General features: G+C 43.2%; 3 protein-coding genes across 3 annotated transcripts; 2 read left to right on the forward strand and 1 right to left on the reverse strand.

Annotated features, from left to right (window-relative positions):
* Window positions 1–395: 395 nt before the first annotated feature.
* Window positions 396–4,693, forward strand: TFAM (transcription factor A, mitochondrial; the record flags this gene model as incomplete). Its single annotated transcript, XM_079536151.1, has 7 exons — window positions 396–463; window positions 545–681; window positions 802–872; window positions 1,700–1,849; window positions 2,310–2,405; window positions 3,375–3,431; window positions 4,484–4,693. 7 exons carry the CDS (start codon window positions 396–398, stop codon window positions 4,691–4,693), a joined length of 789 nt encoding a protein of 262 aa, XP_079392277.1.
* A 974-nt stretch (window positions 4,694–5,667) lies between these two features.
* DNAJC9 (DnaJ heat shock protein family (Hsp40) member C9) lies at window positions 5,668–8,222 on the forward strand (the record flags this gene model as incomplete). Its single annotated transcript, XM_079535654.1, has 5 exons — window positions 5,668–5,847; window positions 5,958–6,098; window positions 6,220–6,474; window positions 7,230–7,316; window positions 8,103–8,222. 5 exons carry the CDS (start codon window positions 5,668–5,670, stop codon window positions 8,220–8,222), a joined length of 783 nt encoding a protein of 260 aa, XP_079391780.1.
* A 3,115-nt stretch (window positions 8,223–11,337) lies between these two features.
* Window positions 11,338–23,784, reverse strand: FAM149B1 (family with sequence similarity 149 member B1; the record flags this gene model as incomplete). Its single annotated transcript, XM_079535821.1, has 15 exons — window positions 11,338–11,411; window positions 12,213–12,294; window positions 12,714–12,839; window positions 13,165–13,291; window positions 14,599–14,808; window positions 15,720–15,826; window positions 16,294–16,347; window positions 16,917–17,047; window positions 17,290–17,477; window positions 18,978–19,145; window positions 19,623–19,742; window positions 21,606–21,748; window positions 22,671–22,803; window positions 23,164–23,256; window positions 23,735–23,784. 15 exons carry the CDS (start codon window positions 23,782–23,784, stop codon window positions 11,338–11,340), a joined length of 1,806 nt encoding a protein of 601 aa, XP_079391947.1.
* Window positions 23,785–23,864: the final 80 nt, after the last annotated feature.

The raw sequence follows: 23,864 nt of genomic DNA on the forward strand, positions 1-23,864 counted from the left end.
CAGAGTCCTCCTTGCCTGCACGCGTGTAGGCTTTCAGCTATGTCCGCATAAGCAGCTGTCGTGCTGGTGTTACATCTGCGCTGTATCAACCAACTCTGAAACGAGCTCTGAAAATAGCGCTGTTCACTTCGGATTGTAAACGGATGGAATGTTTCGCGTTGCTATGAAAGGAGCGCTCCGAGCTCTCCGTGCGGGCAGAAGCCAACTGGCATCGCTTTCTTAGAGCTCGTTTCTTCCGCGAGGCGGAGCGCCGCTCCGAGCGCAGAGCAGCTCCCGCCCCGCGGGGTCACCTTGGCGCGGCGCGAGGCGGCCCCTCCCCTCGCGTAGGCGCTGCTGGGCGGTGCGGCCGCCGCCATCCCGTGGTGCCCCGCGGCGGCGGGCGGGCGGGCTGCGGCATGGCGGCGGCGCTGGCGCTGCTGGGCCGGGCTGCGGGCCTCGCTGACGGAGCGCGGCGGCTGCTCAGGTGCGGCGGGATGGGGCTGGGGACGGAGGGGCGGGCTGGATCGGGTCTCCCCTCGGTGCTGACTGTTGGTGTTGCGCGCAGGGGCTGCGGCGTTGGACGCGCGGCGGAGGCGGGCCGGTGTCGGGCCATGAGCTCGGCCGAGCGCCCGAAGCGGCCCCTCAGCGCCTATTTCCGCTTCCTGAGGGACAACCAGCCCGCCTTTCGCCAGCAGAACCCAGGTAGGGCGGCGAGCGACGGGCGTACGGAAATTGTGCGGGAGAAAGGTGCTGGTGGCAGCTTTTCCTCGAGGAAAGCTAGCTGAAAATACAGCGGTTTCCTTTCTGCTCTCTGACGCGCAGATCTGAACACCTTGGAGCTGGTAAAGAAGCTGGCCGGTGTTTGGAGGGAGCTGCCGGCCTCGCAGAAGCAGGTCAGTGCTCATCGGGGTGTGCGACCCAGCGCCTGCTGCCTTTGGCTGCTTACATGTTATCACAGACCTGGCTTCTTGAAGCAACTGTCTTTCGGTCTTCTCTGCTTACCTTATTTCTTGTTAGAGGTCGTTAAGTTGCACTGAGAGTTTCAAATAATGATGTGAAACATCTTCACAAACTCAGCTGCCGTTCATTGCTGTAAGTGCCAATTATAGCAACTTAGTGATTTGCCGTGATACCTGTTAGCAGTGAGTTCCTTTGTCGTGAGCAGCTGAGTGCTGACATCCTTTCTGAACTTGTGGCTGTTACAACAAGGTTTGTCTTCTCCTTTGTGTGTCAGAAAATGGAGGGAGAGATGGTGCTGGTCCAGAGCTTGGTGCTCTGATAACAAGGCCGTGATTTTAGGATGCTGCAGTGCTCAGTGCTGGTGGCTGTGAGAGTGCGTTTGGGGACCAAAGCACTTGTGTGTTGCCGTGGGTGAAAAGGCATTACTTCAACTGAGCTTCAGCTTTCCCTCCGTCTGTGGGAGATTACTATTTCATTGAGCTGCATCTGGTTTGCCTGATGTCAGATGCTGTGTCATCAGATTAACTAAGGTAATTAATGGGTGCATCCAGCTTTTAAATCCATTCTTTTGAATTTGTTCTGCTACTCAGACCTAAATGTGATACGGCAGTCTGCAAACTTATGTTGTGCAGTAGTCTGGAACTAAACTAGTGGGTTAGAAGTGTTGGCTTTTGATGTTCAAGTGCATGGATTTGAGGATGCAAGGCACCGTGCTTAGCTGAATGAAAGTATGTTGTTAAGGCTGGTAGTTGTACTGTAGGTTTACGAGGAAGCAAGGAAGACAGACTGGCAAAAATACGAAGAGCAGTTGGCTGCATACAAAGCACAGCTAACTCCAGCCCAGGTTGCAGCTTTGAAAGAAGAAAGGAGAAAACGGCTGGCAAAAAGAAGATCCTTCAGGATAAAGAGAGTAAGTGTTTTCAGGTAACTTACAGAACCTTGGGCTGCCATGAGAACATGTTAAGGCTGGAGGAAAAAAAACAGTAGTAAGTGCTTTGTCTTTGACTTCCCTGTATACAAAGGATTCTCATTGCAGAAATTACCTTTTTTTCCCCCTGGGGATTTGCTCATTCTGTTCAGTCCTGCCTCCCACAAAGTTACCCACCTGCTCTTTTCTCTGCAAGCATACAGTATTTCGCACCATAAACAAAACTGTATGAAAAGAATAAAAAAAAAAAAGAAAACTAAGAAAACTTACCATCATTACTTTCTTGCAGAGTAGAATTTAATAACAGTCTTGGGTTTCCAGAACCAGACTTATCTGAAGAATCAGTCTGTATATACCTTTTGGTTGAAATATGAACACTGATGGGAAGTTTTGTGGAAAAAGGTTTTTTGGACGGATTGAATAGCTTTTATTGTTTTTGAAGGAATTGACTGTGCTTGGAAAACCTAAAAGACCTCGAAGTGGCTTCAACATTTTTGTATCAGAAAACTTTCAGCAGAGCAAAGGACTTTCACCTACGGTAAGTAAGCTAGGAAGGGTTTATTTGAATAGTACTTAGGTATAGTAGTGATAGCTGTCGTAAAAAATATGGTGAGTGCAGTAACTATTCAGTGTGTCTTGGATTCTGTTGCTTTCGAAGTAGTGCTTTGAACTAACATTTCAGTATCTGAATATTCCTATGCTTGAGTGGGTATTTTGTGTTGGTTTTGTTGGAGGTTTTTTTTTATTATTTTATTTTAATATACCACTGTGGTGATCTGGCACATCCTGTATAAACTCCTGTGTGGAGGTAGAGGCTTAAAGTTCTTCCTTTACTTTGTACACATCAGAGCTAAACATTTCATGCATGCAGTTCTACTTTGCTTTGACCTAGAAATACATGAGTTAATCAGATGGTTACAGTTGTCTGCTACCAGTTTTACTGTGGAAAGATGGAGTTTGTTTGCAGGAACACTTTTCTGTGTTAATTAATGCCAGTTTAATGAGGATGTTGATATCTTTCACAGCAGTTAAATCCGGATGATAGAAATAATTGTGTTGCTCTGCTTTCTGTTTACAAGACAGGTATCTCCAGTCAGCTGAGGTCCAGTTTGACAAGCGTGTAGCTCAGTACTTCTTAAGTGATGCAGAATTTCCTTGGATGTGATTAATTCTTGTGTGGCTTTGTTTGAAATTAAGCCAATAGGAAGGATCAGAGGTAGCCATGTTAACTAAAGTTACTTAATCTGTTAGGTATGCCTGCTTTTGCTGCAGCCTTATTAACTTCAAGTATCTATGCCAGTATCATTGTAGAAGTGTCTAAAATGATGCCCAGCAAGCTGTCAAACCACGTCTTCAATTATTTACCTATATCAAAAGTGTGGGGTAATAAGCCTTCATGACTTGACTTGCTTTTTTACACTGTTTTACACCTGGCTTTCAGCTGTAACCCTCTGTGACATCTGGCATTAAAATAATGTTCATGTATTGTGTGTTCAATGTCCCGCAGGCAAAGCTGAAGCAGTTATTTGAAACATGGAAAAATCTATCCAGTTCTCAAAAGCAGGTATGTCTGTGGCCTTTAATTATGCACAGTAAAAGCAATTTTGCACATAATTTTTAAATTTTATCTTGGATACTTTTCTGCCAGCTTTTGAAAGTGTATTTAAATACGAATTTGCAGATCATTATTTGGAAAGGGAGGAATGCTATTCTGATATTAAATCTTCATATTTTTTCAAGTTTTCATAGAATTATTAAGTTGGAAAAGACTCCAAAGACCATCTAGTTCAGTTGTCAGCCCACCATGCCCACTATCCTCTGTTCCTCATGGCCACTTTTATCCTTTTCTTCAAAACTTCCAGGGACAGTGATTCCCCCATCTCCCCGAGCAGCCTGTTCTAATACCTCACCACTCTTCTTAATACCCAACCAGAACTTCCCCTGACACAACTTGAGGCTGTAACCTCTTGTTCTATTGCTGGTATTTGGGAGCAGACCCCCACCTCATCACCACCTCCTTTCAAGCAGTTGTAGAGAGCGATAAGGCTTCCCCTGTGCCTCCTGTTCTCCAGCCTGAACCACCCCAGCTCCCTCAGCTGCTCCCTATAAGAAATGTGCTCCAGACCCTTCACAGTTACATTGCCCTTCTCTAGACACGTTCCAGGGCCACTATGTCTTTCTTGTGAGGACCTTTCTGTCCTTTCTCTTGAATGCCTTTTTTCCAGAGTGTTTTGAATGTGTACTGAGAATATGTGTGAAGTTCGTATTCCTTCTGTAGAAATAACCAACTTGTGCAGAAATACCTATTTGTGTTCTTTACAGAAGCCTGCTCTCTCAGACCAGCACACAAATAAGATGCCTTAGTTGTTAGTAACAATACTGAATTAACTTCCTCTTTGGGAGTGATTATTGTTCATTGTTAGCATTTTGTGGTTTTGTTCAAGTTGGAAGTTTTTTCAGTTCGCTGGAGGTTAAAAATGGACACCTGGGATGAGTACTGCACAGGTTTTGTAGTTAGTTCCCTTTCTCCCTTTCTTTGTCAAAGGGGAGGATGTGGCATGGCACTTACCCAGATACAGCCCCTTAGATGACTGTAGAAATGTGCTTTTCTTTCAGCCATACCTGCAGCTTGCTCAAGATGATAAGGTTCGGTATCAAAATGAAATGAAATCATGGGAAGCAAAAATGCTTGAACTTGGACGTGAAGATTTGATACGTTCCAGAGAACAGCGGCCAAAAAAGAAGACTGACAGTGCCCAGGAAGGCTCCAAAGCTTCGCTGCGTGAAAGTCTGGCAAAACTGAAGTTGAAAAAATCTGAAGAATAAAACGGTTATGTATGTAATGTCTCTATCCTGCTGTGCTAATGCTGCAGTCAGGGCTAGGGCTGAAGTTTGGCAAACTCACTGGGGGCCGCTGGAGAGATTGGAAAGGGAAGTGATGGGGAAAGAGAATTTGGTGTCTCTTGGAACTGACTTAATCATGGCAGGTGTAACCTGAGCTGTGCAGCAAGAATCAGTTAATCAGGCTGTGAATGGTGGACTCACTGACATCAGCAGAGCTCTCCTACAATGGTAGATACCAGCTAGCTTTTGTAAGAGATTTTTTTTTTTTATGAAAGCAAGAATATTCTACTATGTTACCATTTGAATTCTGTAACTAGGAGCTGAAACCTGCGATACACTGCTGTGTTTTATTCCCTCCGTGGTAGTGATAGAGAAGGCAAACATTTCAAGGCGCAGGGAATGCCACATGCTAACTTCTGGTTTGTCTTTTTGTATGTATCTGTCTGTGTATACCACTTACCTTGTGTTTCATTAAAGACCATATGAATTTTGTATGAATGTATCTCCATTGGAGTGCTTTTCTCTGCTGGAACACCGACCCTTCTGCTTTCACGTTGGTGTGAAGTCACCTTCAGGGAGAAGGGAACGTGTGCACGTTGGCTTTAGATGCTACGAACACCAATGATGTGAAGGCCTGCTGCTTTATTTATTTTTTCTAGGACCTCTTGCTGCTTTAGTGGAGAATTGTGGAGAATCCGTATTTTTAGCAGGGAGGCAATTTTGAGGGATTGGTTTGGGGGGTTTCACGTCGGGAGCTAATTACGAGTCGCCGCGCGTATTTTATATACGCAGAGCCGCTCCAGGTTTCCCTGAGGAAGAGGCGGGTACCACTCCGAGTTACTCGGCGGAGCAGCCGCTTGAGCAGCGCCTCGGTGAGGGCGGGGGGGCGGTGCTTCCCGCCTGCCCCACCTCGCGCATGCGCCGTGCCGCGGGGCGGTTGGCGGGCTGCGGGCGGGATGGGGCTGCTGCAGGACTGCCAGGCCGCCTTCGGTGCCGCCGACCTGTACGGCGCGCTGGGTGTCCGCCGGGAGGCCTCGCCTGAGGAGATCCGCCGCGCCTATCACCGCGCCTCGCTCCGCGTCCACCCCGACCGGGCCGAGCCCGAAGTCAAGGAGGAGGCGACGCGGCGCTTCCAGGTGAGTGCGAGCGGGCGGGCGGGCGGCTGACTGACCGACCGACAGACTGACTGACTGACTGACTGACGGACCGACTGACGGACCGACTAACTGGCCGACCGGCCCCACAGATCCTGGGCAAAGCCTACGCCGTGCTGAGCGATGCGGAGCAGCGCGCCGTGTACGACGAGCAGGGCACGGTGGACGAGGAGGGCGAGGCGCTGCGGGCCGAGCGGGACTGGCAGGAATACTGGAGGCTGCTCTTCAAGAAGGTGAGCGCTGCTGTGCTGCGGGCTGGCACGCTGCCTGCTTCTTGCTGCCCGCTTTTTTCTGCCCTCCCTTCGTCTTGAGAACGAACGGCCTAACTCGTGTGGTGTGCTCTCTTGGCTTCAGATCACCGTCAAAGATATTCAAGACTTTGAGAAGAACTACAAAGATTCAGAGCAAGAGCTAGCGGATATTAAATCAGCTTACATGGATTTTGAGGGTGACATGGACAGAATAATGGAGTCAGTGCTGTGTGTGGACTACACGGATGAGCCAAGAGTGAGGAAGATCATAGAAAGAGCCATTGATGCTGGAGAACTCCCATCCTACAAAGCTTTTGTGAAAGAGTCCAAGCAGAAAATGATGGCAAGAAAGAGGCGGGTAGGTACCAACCAGAGACCAAAAGAAAGCTGTGTGTGCACAATGAGCTTCTCATCTCCATTGGTGGAAGCTTAGGATGTGTATTTGCCACAGGGTTGCAGACTTGCTTGGTACCTTCCTCTTCCACATTTCATCGCCTTTATTTTCCACCTCCCTCCTCTCTCCATAACTATTGCTTACACAAATTCCAGTCAAATGGTTGAGAGGGTTCAAGTAGTAACAGGCTGCTGCTGCTTGTACCTTCTTTCTTCTATTTCAGTATTATCCACAGCAACTTATTACAGCTCAGAATGTCCCTTCATTCAGTTACAAAGCTACAGTCAGTGGAGCTAAGAATACGTGGGGGAAATATATAATTTACATTGCTTATTGATGACTCTAAAATAACAGCCTGGGCTAAATTCTTTCCAACTTGTGTTTTGTTTTTGTTTTATTTTGACACTTTGTGCCCTGCACATAACAGTCACCTTTAACTCAAAGAAAATAGAATGGCTGCTAGGACAAAAAAAAAAAAGCGTAGGTACAGGGAACAAGGATGGGAATGGACATCAGGTGATGTTCAGCACTGCCAAACAGCAAGGAGCTGCCCCACTCTACCAAACTGTCTCTCTGTGATTATTCATTGGTGGCCAAACTTGGAAACTGCATTTCATTGTGGCTCTTAGTGTATCAATGCAAAAGTTAAGTGTTTAGTAACTATTCTAAGATGTGGACGCATGCAAAATACTTTTCTAAAGGCTAATTTGCTACTTCAGGCTGAAAAAGAAGCTAAGGAGGCAGAAGAGAGCAGAAAAGAACTGGGCCTTGGTGATGGAGAAGATGACCTGAAAGCACTGATTCAAGTAAGGCCTTAAGCATCCATTGAAGATAATTGTTCCTCACTTCAAATCGTGTTATCCCTGAGCATCTTTACATGTAGGATCTTTGCAGCTCTTCTTCCGTAAAAGCTTCCTGATGGTAGGGAATCACAGAGTTGTAGGGGTTGGAAGGGACCTCTAGAGATCGTCGAGACCAACCCCCCTGCCAAAGCAGCTTCTCTACTTAGTTAATATTCAGAGTATAGATTTTATTACCTGTATCTTTTTTAAATGAGTTGTTATAATTTTTTTACTTCATACACATTTCAACTCTTTTAACTTTTCTAGTTTTAGGCGGTTGGACAGGAAGTGTTAATGCTTATTTCTTTCTGAGGGATTCCACAAGAATGTAAAACTTGATCAGTCTTAGTATTCTGCTTTTGTGTTTTGGGCAGTGAGGAAGAAAATAGTCTATCTAGGTTCTGTTTTTCAGTCTTGCCTTTCTTAATGTCCAGTGGGCTTAAAATGGGATGTTAAAATTAAATGATTCCTCAGATTGTATTAGAGTTTTGGGTCTAAACAATAAATTGGTTGTTTTCATAGCTGTATGTTGTGAATTTTCAATGCCCCTCTTCACCTCTGTCTCAATACTTCACAGAAGTATGGAGTCTAGAGTAGAAGGTAGGCTTTGACTTTTCAGAACTCTACCTTCTGTAGCTTGTATTTCCTACTGAATATATTCCAGAGTTAGAATCAGCTACCTAACTTCACTAGAATATTCCATATTGAGCAGTAAGAAAAGTTGGTTTTGTTTTGTTTTTCCTTCTCCAGAGCAGAAATAAAGCCCGAAAAAAGCAGATGGATGACTTTTTGGCCCAAATGGAAGCAAAATACGGGAGTAACGCTAAAAAGGGAGGAAAGAAGACTGCAGCCAAGAAAGGAAAGAAATAAAGGACTGTGTATGCTAAAGTGTCAGGTATCTTTTTAGTTGGGAACACATGGATTGAGGAGTTTCAGAGTGTGTGTGCATCGACTTGATGTGACTGAGGAGCATGGCGCATTGCAAACAAGAAAGACAAAGCATTCTAGTGCTACTGTTTAAAATCTTTTGGGTGGTTTTTAGTTAAGGTCAAACCAATTCTAGTTTAGAAGTTTTGTTACGGTAAGGAAGTGCTGAGACGCCTGGGATGGCTGCCTGTTTATTCAACCTGTGCTGATTCACGCTCAGGACTATCAGTACTGCTGATGGTGAAAGAATGTGGTCCTGCACCTGAGTCTTTGCCACTCATTCCTGTCGCTTTTGAGTTAGAAACCTTATCCTTATGTTGTTCACTTTTCTAACCAATCTCGTGCAGTTTTTAGAGATCTCTGCACCACAGGTATTTTTCAGAGATTCCACGGGTTTTATAAAAACTTACGATAACAGAAAATTTAATAAATGATTTTGCAGAACTTTGTGGTATCTTGCTTCCCCACGTCCTCTATGTTATCTAATCATTCAAAACACACTGATCATGTTGGTACTTATTTTTATTGAAGTAAATACTGCATACTTTTTTAGCAGCTGAGAAGACATTTGCACTGGTAAATGTGCTGGTGTTATGGAGTTAAACAAAAGGACCACGTATTTATAAACTGATCTTTCACAGTGGCGTGTAAGCAGTTGCCTTAAGAAAATGAGACTGCAGCAAGTAGGTGAGTGACTTGGCAGTAAATCTCCTAACACCTTCTAACGTGCAGATGTGATGCAATAAACTAGTAAACCCACAGAACACTGGCTTTGTGTGTGTCTAGGATTGGTGATGTCCCATGATGAGGACTTCCAAAGCCTAGCAAAACACTTATTTTAGTGGCATCACACTCCTGCTATAGGATGATAGGGATTACTTCTGACTCCTGCTTTAGTGTGCTCCGTGTTTGTCAACAGCTCTGTTATTTCAGAAGTGCTCTTCTAATATGTGTAAGTATACATAACTTGTTTTTTTTTTTTTTATTATTGCTGCTCTTTTAAAACTGCTTTATGTAGTGTATATTCAGGGTATGAATTTGAAGGGTAACTTGCTGTAGCTGAAAGAAATGAGGCTGCCTTTATTTATGGATCATTCTTCAAAGGCCACATGACTAACACCTACTTGTGAGTTGAAGGTCCCTACCACTTCAGTGATAGAATTCAGCAACTATTTACTAGAGCTTCCTAAGGGGAAGCCAGAGGTAGAATGGGAAATGAGTTCCCTTTTAGCTGCTTTGAACAGTTATCCTGATTCAGAAAGAGTTCAGTAGGTCACCGTGTTGGTTAACACACGGGACTTGAACATAACTCTTGCTATACAAAACAGATATCAAACAGTATAGACAAATCTCTCAACCATTTGTATAGAAATCAAAAGTTACCTTATGACCAGATGGCTTTCATTTTTTTTAATGCCTTGTTTCCTCCCCTAGGCTACAAAATACTGCGTTATGGTTCTAGAAAAGCCTGTTCAAGTTTGTGTAGTTTTGTACTTGTAAGCACTGTGTTGGTCCCTGAGGAATGGCACTGTTTTAAAGAGGATGCTTATCTCCAGGCTGCTTGAGATAACTAAATGATACACTGCACGGCGTTCTGCTAGTCTTAACCATTAGAGAAACTGTATTTTGAAACAGTTTAGTGATCACTGGCTGCTTTTAGGCATCCACTTATCTCTATCCTAACTTAAAGAGATGTTGATTGAGTCCAAAGCTGCTTTTTCGTCTGGAAATGCAAAGGAAGGAGTTAACCTTCCATTTGTACATTTCTGCTTTGCTTTGTTTTCCATTCTTTTTGATCAGAGCATGCTTGAATCAACTGCATGCTTTGATCAGCAGAACTTCAGTCTAGTTCAAAAATCATTAGTTGTTGTGTAGGTACTGCTAACACTTAGTAGATTGCATAGCTTACAGTGGAAAGTACAGGAGCCACTTCATTAAAAAATCCTGACAAGTTGTTTCCATTCTGAATTGTAACTTGGAAAATACTAAGAGTAAGGGAACTTACAAAAAATGTTTTTAAATGGAATTATAAAGGATCAACTGTTTTCTTGCAGGAAAATGCAGGAATGTTGTTATCTTCAGCTTGTCTTTACACTTGCTAGTCATCTGTTGCTTACTGCTTGGGAGCAAGACCTTCAACTAATCATTTATGTTGAAAAGTCTGTATTCTGTGTTTTCATTTCACTGGGAGCCACAAGAGCAGCTAAGCTGGTCCCTCCACCACGTCTCCCACATGGTGTGAGTGGGGACCTTCAGGATGGAGTGTAGAAATACCTACAGAATTGCAGTGCGAGTTTCTTGTGCCATTGTTTGGTTTTTGTTTTTGGGAAATGAGACTGACCTGTTCTGTGAAATTACATAAAACATTTTGCCAGGAAGACAACATACTTCCTTGGAATATTCTCTGGAACTGCTTGTAGTAAGAGTCCTTTTTGTCCCTTAAACTTTCTTCAGACACAGAAGGAGGTTTATATGTAAGCATATAACACAGGAGGGTTCAGTGGTATGCTACCCTTAAAGCTGTCAGTTCCCTTCATCTGTTTTGCTACCTTATTTTTACACAACTGTGTTAACATCTGCTGCAACTACTACAGAAACTTCTACAGAGTTGTAGAAGCAGTATCATATACAAAGCTTCCTTTTGATAGTATAATATTGCTTTAAGTGTATAAATAGAGCTTTAAAGGTAATTTTCAAAACTACTGCTATGGAATGTGTGATTAACCTTTTGTAGAGCTGATGGAAAAATCAGCAGGTCCTGCAGTACAAGCCTGTAACATGAACCAGTCACAAAACAGTAATAATTAATAGAAAACAGCAGTGATTTAAAGTACTTGCTAGGTTTCGTAGGCGTTGGAGGATAGCCTTTTGTATTGGTAGAAAATGGAATGTGCAAGTATATCCCTCCTAATCTTTGGCAGTTGCTTCTTTGACTGTATAAAAATAAGATTGTTCGTAAGGAAGGGTGCTTGAAGACTCTCTGTAAACAGCCCTGACGTTGCTGAGAGGTCGCCCGTGACTTTTCTGGAGGTGGCTGTACACTGCTTCTCATGACACATTAGAAGCCCTGTTTGTTTTTTGTGACTGATCCACTTCGACTTTGGCCTTTCACAGAACCGTGTGGCTGCAGACCTGAGAAAGACATTGCAGACAACATTAAGACTTTTAGAAGTTACTGAAGCTAAGTACTTAAATGCAGCTCCTTTCGCTTAATACTAAGATGGTGGGGTTTTCTTGCTTCTTATTCCAGCTGTCAGTCAGTTCATCAGTAACTTGAAAACTATTTCATGTAACTTTCAAGGTAATTTGCTGTTTCTTTCAGCCTGAGGCCTTCTTAAGAGGAAAGTAATCAGTTATCAAACCATGTCATCAGCTGGAACCTTAAGTTTTAGATATGACTGTCCTTCTCAAAGGGGTGAAAGGTAGGACCACTTCATTGCTGGGATCTACTCTGCTTCTTGATCTTCTGTCTACACATCATTTATGTCTACAAAGCTTTTGTAATTTCAATGTTTTTTCTGTCAACACAACAGTCATAAAACTCCTATTTAAATATGCTGGCTGGAGGGGAGAAAGGAGGAGGAACTCAATTCTGCACTAATTGGAAATCCTCCTTTCTTCAATTAAAAAGAAGTTATTTCAATTTAGTACTTTTATTAAATAAAACTCTGGCTGCCTCTAATACATCTCTATTAACATTAATGTAGGTCATTCAGCTGTTAAACAAGCTAGAAGTCCCCTGCAGTCTCCTCATCAGCACTTAAACGCTTGTTACCCCTTATCCTTTGCAGCTGCTGTTATCTTTTGCAGCTTTAATTCCATCTTTTTACTATACATACTCTTCTTATGTGAGAAATCCTCATAACTCAATTGAGGGCCCCAAAACACAGTGGTGAAAAGCCTTCTTCTCCCTTGATTTCCTGATGAGCTTACCTGAACCTGTTGATGCTCTGCTTGTCCAAGGATGATTGCCATAATCAATAACAGTGCAAGAACGGCGATGCTGTGGATCTGGCTGAAAAGACAGTTCAAGATCTTTATGTTTGCAAGAAAAAAAAGGCTAACAAGACTATAAAGCACCTAAAAACAACTTGATTGTACTTATTTCCTAAAAGAGCAAATTTGCAAGATGCTGTGATGTTCTAAGTAGAGATTTTATGTGTTTAAGGAGAGTTAGATCAATTTCAGGAGAAGAAAATACTCTTCTTACACCCTTAGATAGACTGTGGGACAATTTAGAGGGGTTCTTAACACTTCTGAAAATTGTTCTCTTTCAAAATGGGTTTATAGAAAGTTTGTCCGTTGGTATCTGGAGAGCCAAGGATGTTGAAGTTTACACGGAAACTAACAAACCAGATGGCCAATCACTGTCTGTGATAACTGTCAAAGCCCCGTAGTCAGTAACAGAGGATGAGTTGGTATCATATGCTTTACCAAGAATATGCTGGTTGTTTTAGGCCTGGAGAAATGATCAGGTAAGAAGAGCCTCTCGTGTAGGTGCTGGTGAGTATCTTCGTGTGTTGTTACGCTGTGAGCTCGACTTGAGTTTCCTCGAGATTTCTGCGTGAAAGAATAATAGCATTATTACTTTTCCTTATTGCAGCAGTACATTGAATTTAATTACCCTAGGAATTAAAGCTAGTTTTCCAAGACAAAACGTTCCACACCTTCTTTTTGGGAGGAAGAAAATTTTGGCACTTATTGGACTTGCAGCATTCAACTCTGGATGATGCTGTTGGTCAAAAAACGTGCAGAATTTTAGCGCATCTATTTCAGCTGCTGTCACAAGATAAACAAACTGCAACTCCTGTGCTTGGTAATTTCATCAGCACTAACTACAATTTTAGCATGTCCAGTAGGAAAATCAAATGGTTCTGCCTGTTACCGTTTGCCTCTGCGATCCTGCGGTGCTCGTGTGTTCTGCCACATCAGTGCTACCAATCGGTGGTAGGAGGTGATTTCGGTTTAGCAGCAGTGGGGAGGGTGAGGTCAGCTGCTCGTGTGCAGTCAGGCTGCAAAGTACAGGGAAGGATAGGAAAACAGAGTCGGTATGCTTGACAGTGTGTAGACATACAGTATTGTAAGTTTGTTTGGCATTGTGTAAGCTAACAATGTTAAATAAGAGCAATGGGTGCAGAACATCTGCTGTGAAATGCTGGCTTTAGGGCTAACTGTGGAGACTGACTTTAAAAAGTGAGGTGAAGTTTGGCAGAAAACTCTTTAAGACTTTCTACTTGTTAGGGTGTTTAATATTCAGCTTGCGGGTAAAAGCAAGTCTCAGAATGAATACTCTGGTGGTGGGAGTGTACGCAGACCAGGTGGTAGATGAACTGCACATCACGTAGCACAGTTTGAAGGGGCATGTTGTGTGGCTGGTACAGCAGAATGAAAGCTATATAAAGGTGTCTCTATGGACCACTGCTGCACAAAGTCTAGAAAGCAGCCACCGTCCATATTATAAAGTCTTTATAGCTAGACTCCTTTCACCTGAAAGTTATCCGTGTTATTACTGTGCGTTTTCCATTTGAGAAGTGATGGAAATAATCTAGGTTGTTTTTTGTTTTGTTTTGTTTTAATTTAGGACAAGGGGGAATGATTTTAAACTGAGACAGGGAAGGTTCAGGTTGGATATTAGGAGGAAGTTTTTCACCCAGAGGGTGGTGAGGCACTGGAACAGGTTGCCCAAGGAGGTTGTGGATGCCCCATCCCTGGAGGCATTCAAGGCCAGGCTGGATGTGGCTCTGGGCAGCCTGGTCTGCTGGTTGGCAACCCTGCACATAGCAGGGTTTGGAACTGGATGATCATTGTGGTCCTTTTCAACTCAGGCCATTCTATGATCAGGAGGCCATAGTTCTATGCACACTGACTGAAGGAAAGCTGTTCTTTAAAAATGTATTAGAAAAGCTTCAAACCACAGTTAGCATTTTAAAAAAGAATTTCCTCATGCTTTTCTACATGCATTTAAACACATTTGCTAGTATGAAGGGGAGATGGTAAGAACTGCTAAATGGATGGAAGTGTAAGGAAAAGGGACAGAAATGTTTATGACAGACTGGACGAACGTAGAAGCATAACTTGTACTGTTTAGACACTTGTTCCTGTCCATTAATGTGACAGACAAGATGAGATTATAGGTAAACTGAATCATAGATTGTAGGACAGTAAACTAACAACTTCTCTTGATAAATATAAAAAAATACTATCCATTTTTTCTTAAATGAAAAAATTCACATTCTTTCAATTCAACTGAATGCTCCTTGTGTAAGATGGGTTCTCTAGTTGTGGTAATTTGCCATGAGAAACTGGTTTGGAAACATACAGTCGGGTTCCCCTGAAGACATCGTCCACAGAGCGCGGGGTCGCGGTGCGGGACTGACTGGTGCCGATGGGATGCAGGGTACGTGGTGGTGGGTTTCGCCTCTTGGAGTTGTGAGACAGAGGTGATGTGCTGAGCTCCAGAGGAGGACAATTTGGCCGTGCTTTGTTTGAGAGGATGGAACTGGAGCCTGGGCGTTTGTCATCCAGGTCCCTAAGAAAAGAATCACAGAACAAAAGGAGATAATTTTGCCGTGACTGATAGCCACCTTGTCACTGCATTATTCATCTGTGTGTGATGTTAGTAACGTAGAGGTGATCTGGGGTCTTTTTCTGGTTCTCAGTACCGTACTTTGAAATTAGAAAACGATAATAAGTAAGAAAGAAACAAGCCTATTTATAACATGTGCATATGCACATACACACACATATATGTATTTACTGAACTATTAACTTTTTGATTGAACATGTCAGCATGAAAGTTGTAATTCTCCATGGCATATATGTAAAAACACTGCGACCAGCAGTTCTCATAGCCTTTGCCTAGATGTAACAGAAGTCCATTTCTAGGAAGTGAGCAAATGCAGAGTGGGTCTGCATCCCACTCTGAGCTTCAGCTCTTTTCACAACATTACAGAATCATAGAATGGCCTGGGTTGAAAAGGACCACAATGATCATCTGCTTCCAACCCCCTGCTATGTGCAGGGTCGCCAACCAGCAGACCAGGCTGCCCAGAGCCACATCCAGCCTGGCCTTGAATGCCTGCAGGGATGGGGCATCCACAACCTCCTTGGGCAACCTGCTCCAGAGCCTCACCACCCTCTGGGTGAAAAACTTCCTCCTAATATCCAACCTGAACCTTCCCTGTCTCAGTTTACAACCATTCCCCCTTGTCCTATCACTATCCACCCTCGTGCCATTCACTAGAGGGCACATCAGCAGTAATTAAATATAAAGACCACACTAGAAGTATAACATTTGATAAGGGACAATACACAAACAAGCAAGAAAATAAATGAGAATTAATTTCACTGGGGTAGAAAATTATCTCGTACTGTTTTGGATTGAACCCTTTCACTGTGAGAGTGCTCTGCTTTAAAACAGACAGAATCTATAGCCCTTACAGTGTTTTCTCCATTACAGGCAGATTCCTTTGCTGTAAGTGGATCCCGTGTATCACTATCAAGCCATTTAGGTTACGTTGAGACCCACTGTTTGACCCTTGATTTACCTAAAAGATGAATTTAAAAAAAAAAAAAAAAAATTACTGTTTGGCAATGACATGCACCCATATTTGTACGTTTTGTCCTCTCTAAATCTTTTGAAGGAAAGAAACCTATTTCATCCAAGAAATCCATATACATATATCCTCATTTATACAATTTCCTCCATCTAAGATAGCATTTCATTCTTCTTGCAAATGGCAGTGCTTAGACAGTCTCAGATGCTGCTATGTGACCTTTAGTAATTCCCAACTGAGCCTCTTGTTTGCACAACGTGATCTTACAACAGCGGCTGTAACTGGGAGTTGTACACAACTATTTTTTTCAGTGTATGTTGGCATTTACTTTATGTCAAGGACAGACCTGGATACTCCTCTCCTGGAATACAGATTGATCTTGAAAAACATGACATTCTTCCCACCATAACAACAGCAAACAGAAAAGAAAAGAGCTTAAATCTCTCCAGCATACATACTTGAGGTGGTTTTCTCCTCTTTTTGGTTTTGCGGCCACATCTGGGTTTTGGGCACTACACATACAGTAACAGGAATGTGAGGAAGATGCAGGGGGTAGAAATAAAGGAGAAGTAAAAAGAAATAAAAGAGTTGAATTAAAATGGAATGAACAGAGATAACGCTTGGTGCTCACCACTCTAGGAGCATATAATCTAAAGCAGTCAAATTCAGAGTCTGGGGGGAAAAAAAAACAACTGTTGTACAAATTCACCAAGACTTATTCTCTCTTCCCTCATCAGCAAATTACAAATAGGCTAGTGAGAGCGGGATCTCACACACAATCCTGCATCTTACAATTTAGTTCCAAAGCTGCTAAATGTGGAAAGAGCTGCATCATTAATGAGCAGTCACCACGAGGCATCCCAATACACATGTAAAACAGTCGATTTTAATATTAAAGAGAAAAATAAGAAAACTTGCAGCTGAGGATTGCACAGGACTTCACCGGTTAGCAAGGACAGTCAGCATCCATGCACAATCCACACTAGTCATGCAGCTGAAGAGTTTCTGACTTTTGAATCTTCACTTCTGTAGTATTGTAGCGAGTCAACCCTTCACAAACCAGCTGGCTAGAAGTACTTACCAGATTTGATGTTACTGAGGGCATTTTAGTTTGTGGCACACGAGGTAATAGCACTGGAAGAGGATCAAACTGCTGGGGGCTCCCAGAATCTGCTCGGATTGCTTCTACTTTTATGATATTTTTCTCATCATCTTCATAAAGCAAGAGAGAATCCCTGTCAGTACAGATTACTGACACTCTTATTTGTGCACAGTACTACGAGACTCATCTTAAACGTGAAGCTCTGTTAAATCTTTTAAAGGCACATCACACTGTTAGCAAATAACCTTTTTCAGCCCTGAAGAGATTATTCCCAAATGCATCTCTCATTGCATCCTTGCAGAACTCAGTAACTAAAACCCCTCTGAATCTTCAGTCTAACTGCCATCCTTACCAGAGGCTGACACTTCCCAGTGTCTGCTGATGAGTTCTTCCATGCAGCCTAGCACTTCACTCCACACATCATCAAACACAAATGTGAGCACAGAATCCTTCATGCAGGAATATGGAGAGATAGGAGGAAACCCCAATTTTCGTCTACCAGAGCAGAGTCCAATTTTCCCCTCATGCAGTTCCTCCTCCCTGTAAAAACAGGGGCGTTAGATGTATCACAAACACACATTCTTTGTCTCCTGCATTTTTGTTTCACTTCTGCCCTATGTTCTACTAATCTGAAACAAGTCAAGGCAGCAGTTGCAAGTGACTTTTAAAAGTCATCTCTTCCAACTCCTCTGCAATGAGCAGGGGCACCCACAGCTCCATCAGAGCTCAGAGCCTCATCCAGCCTGACCTTGAATGTCTCCAGGGATGGTGCATCCACCATCACGCAGTATCACACAGTCTGTTTTCCAAGAGCTGACAGTGTGATAAATAGCAATATCAAATGATTTAGTCCAACACTGAAAGAAGCAATCTTTTTCCAGTGCTTGAGTACATGAATTTGTATTCCTTCCAGAATTTACTGTTGACTGAAATGTGAAATGACCGAGACAATCACCTTCTCAACTACACGCCTTAGTTCCCCCATACAGAATCACTATAAATTATATATGCTACTCTTTTATAACAGAGATCAAAGTTGCATTTAGAAATAAATTAGAGTTACAGTAATACTTCTTCACTGCATTGTTGAGTGGAAGGAATGCGAAATGATTGCTTCAAAAAGTGTGTGTTCATCTGCTAAAATACCTTTTGTAAAAGGGAGAAAAAAATACTGATGTGAGCACAGTCGTTAAGGCTTTTGGATCTGTTCCCTGAATTAGTACTTACCATCAAAAAGATAAAAATGCTGGAAAAAATAAAATAACCTCTATTTTACCACTATTTCACAGATGCAGCGATATTGTTTGCTGCAACAGTATCTTTGACCTGGTCAAAGCGTGCCACCTACTGACTTGAATCTCGTGGTCCAGGCAACTAAGGGGCTTCATTTATTAAAACCAATGAACAGACAGTAAATGACATTATCACCCAGAGCTCTTAGCCAGGCCATATGTTCATACTGTTCAGTTGAATAAAGCAAAGAGACAAAAGGAATCCTCTTTATGCCACTCTCAATCCCTTCTTCTTAAGATAAAAACAGTGGTTCTATTTATAAGCAAGCACTGATCGTTAACTTACCACTAAAAACCTGGGAAGGCACAATTCTATCCAAGGTGTTTGTCTGTACACTGCAGTACAAAGCAGAAAAGCACTCTGCTAGTGTATAACAAACAACTATGAATTTGACTTAGTGCAACAGATGCATAGCATTTAAATAAGTCTTAAATACACCAATGTGTAGCAGGATCTTAGTTACAGCACAATTGACTTCATATAAGCCACAAACAAAAAGAGCTATTGTGAGAAATTACTTAAATTCAGAAAAATAGAGCAAAATACATCATTACAAAAGATGGATAAAGAAATATTTCCAATGCCCCACCAAGCCCAGGCTTTTGAAAATTCTTTAGAGGAAAAAGCATTTTAAAAATCAATCAATAGCAAAACCAAATATACCTGTATCTTAAGAAGACAAATCCCCAAAGAAAAAAATCCCCAAAAAAGTGGGATGCTGGTACTATCTTAATGCTCAAGACTTACACATCTCTGCAGTCAAAAGCAAAATATTCCTCCATTATGCCTTCAGAGACAATTACTCCATCTTCTTCTTCGCTGTCTGGAGAACACAAGGTCGGAGACTTGGAACGGTCGGCCTTCTTGAGAACAGGAGAAACAGAAAGAGGCACCTTCTTGCCAAAAACACTAAATCTGAACAGGTGACAGTTTTCAGAAAGCAGAAAGAAAAAGAAGTTGTTATTCCACTTCCAATAGCAGCACTGAGTTAGCTGAGGAACAACACTGTAGGTAAGATCAGATATTAGGGAGCCAGTCAATTTGTGTCCAGTTAATAAATGACTAACAATAAAACCAGCCACAATATCTATATGTCCTTTAGAAATCAGCAGTAGCAAGAGTATTTCTACTTACTGACTGGCTTACTGCAGGGAGCAGCAAGGACAGCTGGATGCCCTTGCTATTCTGAATGGAGTTTTCTTCAGTTAAAAATGAAAAAGAAAGAAACAACAACAAGAAAATAACATGCTATGTTCAAAACTCAGCATAACCAAAAAGCTAAACAATAACTCCATATATTGCTCACTATTTAAGAAGCCAACTACTGCAGTCCACTGAAGGAAAAACCACCTTCCCACCCTGGTACAGTCTGGATCAACTGTTGGTACTTACTCATTAGAGCCTCCTTCCTGTGATGGACTTACATCTGATGAACCTAAACTTGCAGAAGGTGAACTTGAATACCATTCATACCCTTCATCTTTGGGGATCACTATCTGTTTCCCCACAACCCTGCGAGGGCAAAAGCAGAGGATAAATAAATCAAAAAGTGTTCCAAGTGGGATTATGGAAGAATATTAGAACATGCAAAAGCAAATCTTAAAAATTCTATTGGGAAGCTATGCTATTTTCTTAGTAATAGTTAAGCATGGTATTAGTTGTTTACCCTACTATACACTGCTTTGTGTCAGGTAAATCCATTAAGAAGAATATTGTTGATTTTTGTCAGGCACTGCTAATTCTAAGACTTGAATACAGACAAAACCGTTTGTGTACATGTAATGAAGATTTAAAACATTCAAGCCATAAGGACTGGTGGAGCTAGGGAGGATTTCTTAAATTATTTTTAAGCTGGATTTTAACTATACTATATATCTTTTCTAAGAAAATTTTGCTATGTTGAAGCTAAATCAGTTGCAAATAGCGCTAAACCTCAGGCAAGGAATCGAATGTGAGACCATAGAATCATAATCATCAAATGGTTTGGGTTGGAAGGGAGCTTGGTGTCGTCTGCAAACATTCTGAGAGTACATTTGATCCCATTGCTTATGTCACTGACAAAGACGTTAAACACCACTCCCAGCACCAATCCCTGAAGAATGCCACTCATCACCAGTCTCCACTTGGACACTGAGCCATTGACCACTACTCTGTGAGGGTGACCATCCAGACAGTTCCTTATCCAGTGACTGCTCCATCCATCAAATCCGCTTTTTTCTCCAATTTGGCAACCAGGATGTCATGTGGGACAGTGTGAAACACTTTGCACAAGTCCAAGCAGATGATGTCTACCTTTACCCACTCACACTGTAATTCCATCATAAAAGGTCACCAAGTGTGTCAGGCATGACTTGCCTTTGGTGAAGCCATGTTGGTTACCACCAATCACCTCATCTTTATTTTCCACCTGCCATAGTAGGCCCTTCAGGAGGATCTGCTCCATAATCTTGCCAGGCACAGAGGTGAGAAGACTGACTGGCCTGCAGATCCGTGGGTCTTCTTTTTTTCCCTTGGGGGAAAAAATGGGGGCTGTTTCCTCATTTCCAATCAGCAGGAACCTCACCAGACTGCCATGACATTTCAAATATCACAGAATCACAGAGTCACAGAATTGTAGGGGTTGGAAGGGACCTCCAGAGATCATCGAGTCCAACCCCCCTGCCAAAGCAGGTTCCCTACAGCAGGTCGCACAGGTAGGCATCCAGGCAGTCTTGAACATCTCCAGAGAAGGAGACCACCACCTCCCTGGGCAGCCTGTTCCAGTGATAATGGATATGATGGAGTGCCCTCAGAACTTGAGAATGGATCTCGTCAGGTTTGTGCTCCTTCACGTTCTTTAGATGGTCTTGAGCCTGATCTTCATGTACAGCAGGCAGATCTACCTTCTCTAAGTTCTCACCTTTGCTTTCTGCTGCCTGGGCAACGCAGCTAGAGCCCATGCTGGTGAAGACTGAGGCAAAGAAGTCATTGAGCACTTCAGCTTCCTCCATATCCCTTGTGACAAGGTCTCCATTTTCCTTCCAGAGAGGGCCCACATCCTCCCCAGCCTTCCTTTTATCACTGATAAACCTGTAGAACTTCTTCTTGTTCCCCTTTATGACCCTGTCTAGATTTCATTCTGTCTGGGTTTTAGCTTTCCTAACCCATCCTTGGCTACTGGAACAGCTTCTTTGTAGTCCTCCCAGGTAACGCGTTCCTGCTTCCACTCCACCAGCAGCATGTTTTTAATGACAACAGCAGGCAGACCAACAGAGTCATCTCTTTATTTGCTATATAATTGCATAAAACCACCCTGCAGTTGTTTTAAAAGCAACTGTTACCATTCCTACCCTTTGTAACTGTGTTGCTATTGACATTAATCTGTTAATGAAATACCTGAGATGAGGAAAGTTGGATGTCCACTGTTGGCATTCCTCCTGCAGTCCCTCAACATGGACATTTTCTTTTTGTTCATAGAGTAGCTCATCGAGTTGCCTGAACATGTTCTGAACTTGTTGCGTGGCAGCTTTATCAAATTCCTAGAAAGGAAAGCCATCCATCAAATACCTAGTAAAAAGCATTCAAAGATCATTTAAAACTTATTTTTTTCAGTTGTAAAAGATCATCTGTTTGTTGAAAGCTTAGCAGGACTGATTTATACAATCTTTTGCATGGAAAGACATTATATTTAAATAATCTGTTCCCTGGAGATGATGCAGGCTGCTGTTAGGACTCATGGTAGGACTTAGGCTTACAAAAGAAAAGCTGTTAAAATGTTTTGAAGTGCCTGCATTATTATATAAACTTAATGACAGTGATTTATGTAAAATAAACCACAACACGAATGATAATTCAAAGCAATATTTTTGTGGAACATATTTTAATGGAACGTGTCTTGTTGCATGTGCCCAACATGAGTCTGGTCTGAAAGACGAGGAAAGTGACCTTCTCACATTGTGAGATAACAAGTTCTCATACAGCTAAAAAATTAGGCTAGTTCTTGGGTATTTTAAATCTAATCAGTTTCCATTTTCACTCCACTGAAAGCAGTAACACACTTCGTTTTGGTAAACAGGAAATAAGAAACAAAGAAGAAGTGATGGAGAAGCTTACTGCATGTTAGTAACATATTTTCAATGCAGTCCAATAAACTCACACCACGTATCTGAAAGTCATCCACTCCTGTTTTGGACTCCACAACAACAGCATTTACTATGTTGTAGTATTTTTACACATTAAGGGATTTGTATTTCCAAAGTTTTAGACCAGAAATGCAATAAGCCTACTGTGTTTTGATATAACGTAAAGATGGGGAAAAGGCCAACAGGATGTTTTTTCTGTCCCCAACATCATGATTTGAGCCAGTTCTCCCCTTTATCTTGCAATGTGTTTACAATAGTATTTCAAACATCTTCTGACTCACAGTGGTAGGTTTGTTTGGGGTGATGATGTTCTACTCACATCATAGCCCCAAGAGAAGATGGAGCTGTCCTCAGTGGAGGTGCCTGCATAACTTGGACTAGCAGACCATGAATTCCCATCATCAGCTGAAGTAACAGAAGGGTAATCTGATTCCTTTGAGATTCCAGACGCACTGAAATGCACGTGTTATAGGGGGGAGGGGGAAGAAAACACAAGCCAACAACAGTCACAGAAAAGCAGATACAGAGGCTGTGTTCTGAAATTATGCCGTTCTGCAGTGAAGCCCAAGCTACTGACCACATGACTGCCATCAGTACAACTCAACACAAAGCTGATGGCTTTTCCCATGGTCTCACACAGAATCACAGAATGGCCCAGGCTGGAAGGGACCTCAAGGATCATGAATCTCCAACCCCCCTGCCACAGGCAAGGCCACCAACCTCCCGATTTAATACCAGACCAGGCTGCCCAGAGCCCCATCCAACCCGGCCTGGTCTCCAGAGCGAGATCTGCCTTCTGCAGTGCCACGTACCTGGCAGTCCCTGGGCATCTCTCAGAGGCAGCTGTGACAGGGCTGGGTTCTGGCAGCGGGTGGTGCCGCACGGCATGCTGCGTCAGCCCTTGTCTGCAAGCAAGAGCAGAGCCTGACGTTACTGTGGGGAGCGCGTCGCTCCCAAGCTGTATGTGTGTTCTGGTTTTTGAGGAATGCCCCAGCTTGCATAACAGAACTTCTGGGTTTTTTCTGAACTCATTTATTCTTGGGTTTTTTTCCGAACTCATTTATTCCTGTTAGGCTCATTCACGTTCGAATTAAGATACCAGGACAAACTCCAGGCTGGGCTCAGCATTAGAGGCCTCCGTTTGGAAACCAGCATCATCCCGTAAGGCCAAACCCCGCAGCGAGGGGCTGAGCCCCGAGAGCGGCCGTGACACAGCCGTGCCCCGCGGGGCCTCACGCTCCAACGGGACGAGAGCGGCCTCCAGCCGGAGCTGGCATTTTCTAGCCCTGAGCGCGGCCTCAGAGAGACGGGAAAGCACTCCCTGGCCCGCGCCGCCCTCCCGTCCCGGCCCCACCCGCGTCCCGAGCGGCGGCGGCCACTCACGGCTGCAGAGCGCCGGCGGGCACCGCTTTCCTGGCGTATCGCGAGATCATCCTCCGCCCTCCCGGGCGCCGCTTAGCGCCGCGCCGAACGGCCCGCCGCCATCACGGCGCCCCGGGGAGGCGGAGCGCCG

This window comes from Tetrao urogallus, assembly GCF_951394365.1.
Source record: "Tetrao urogallus genome assembly, chromosome: 5".
Taxonomy (NCBI): domain Eukaryota; kingdom Metazoa; phylum Chordata; class Aves; order Galliformes; family Phasianidae; genus Tetrao; species Tetrao urogallus.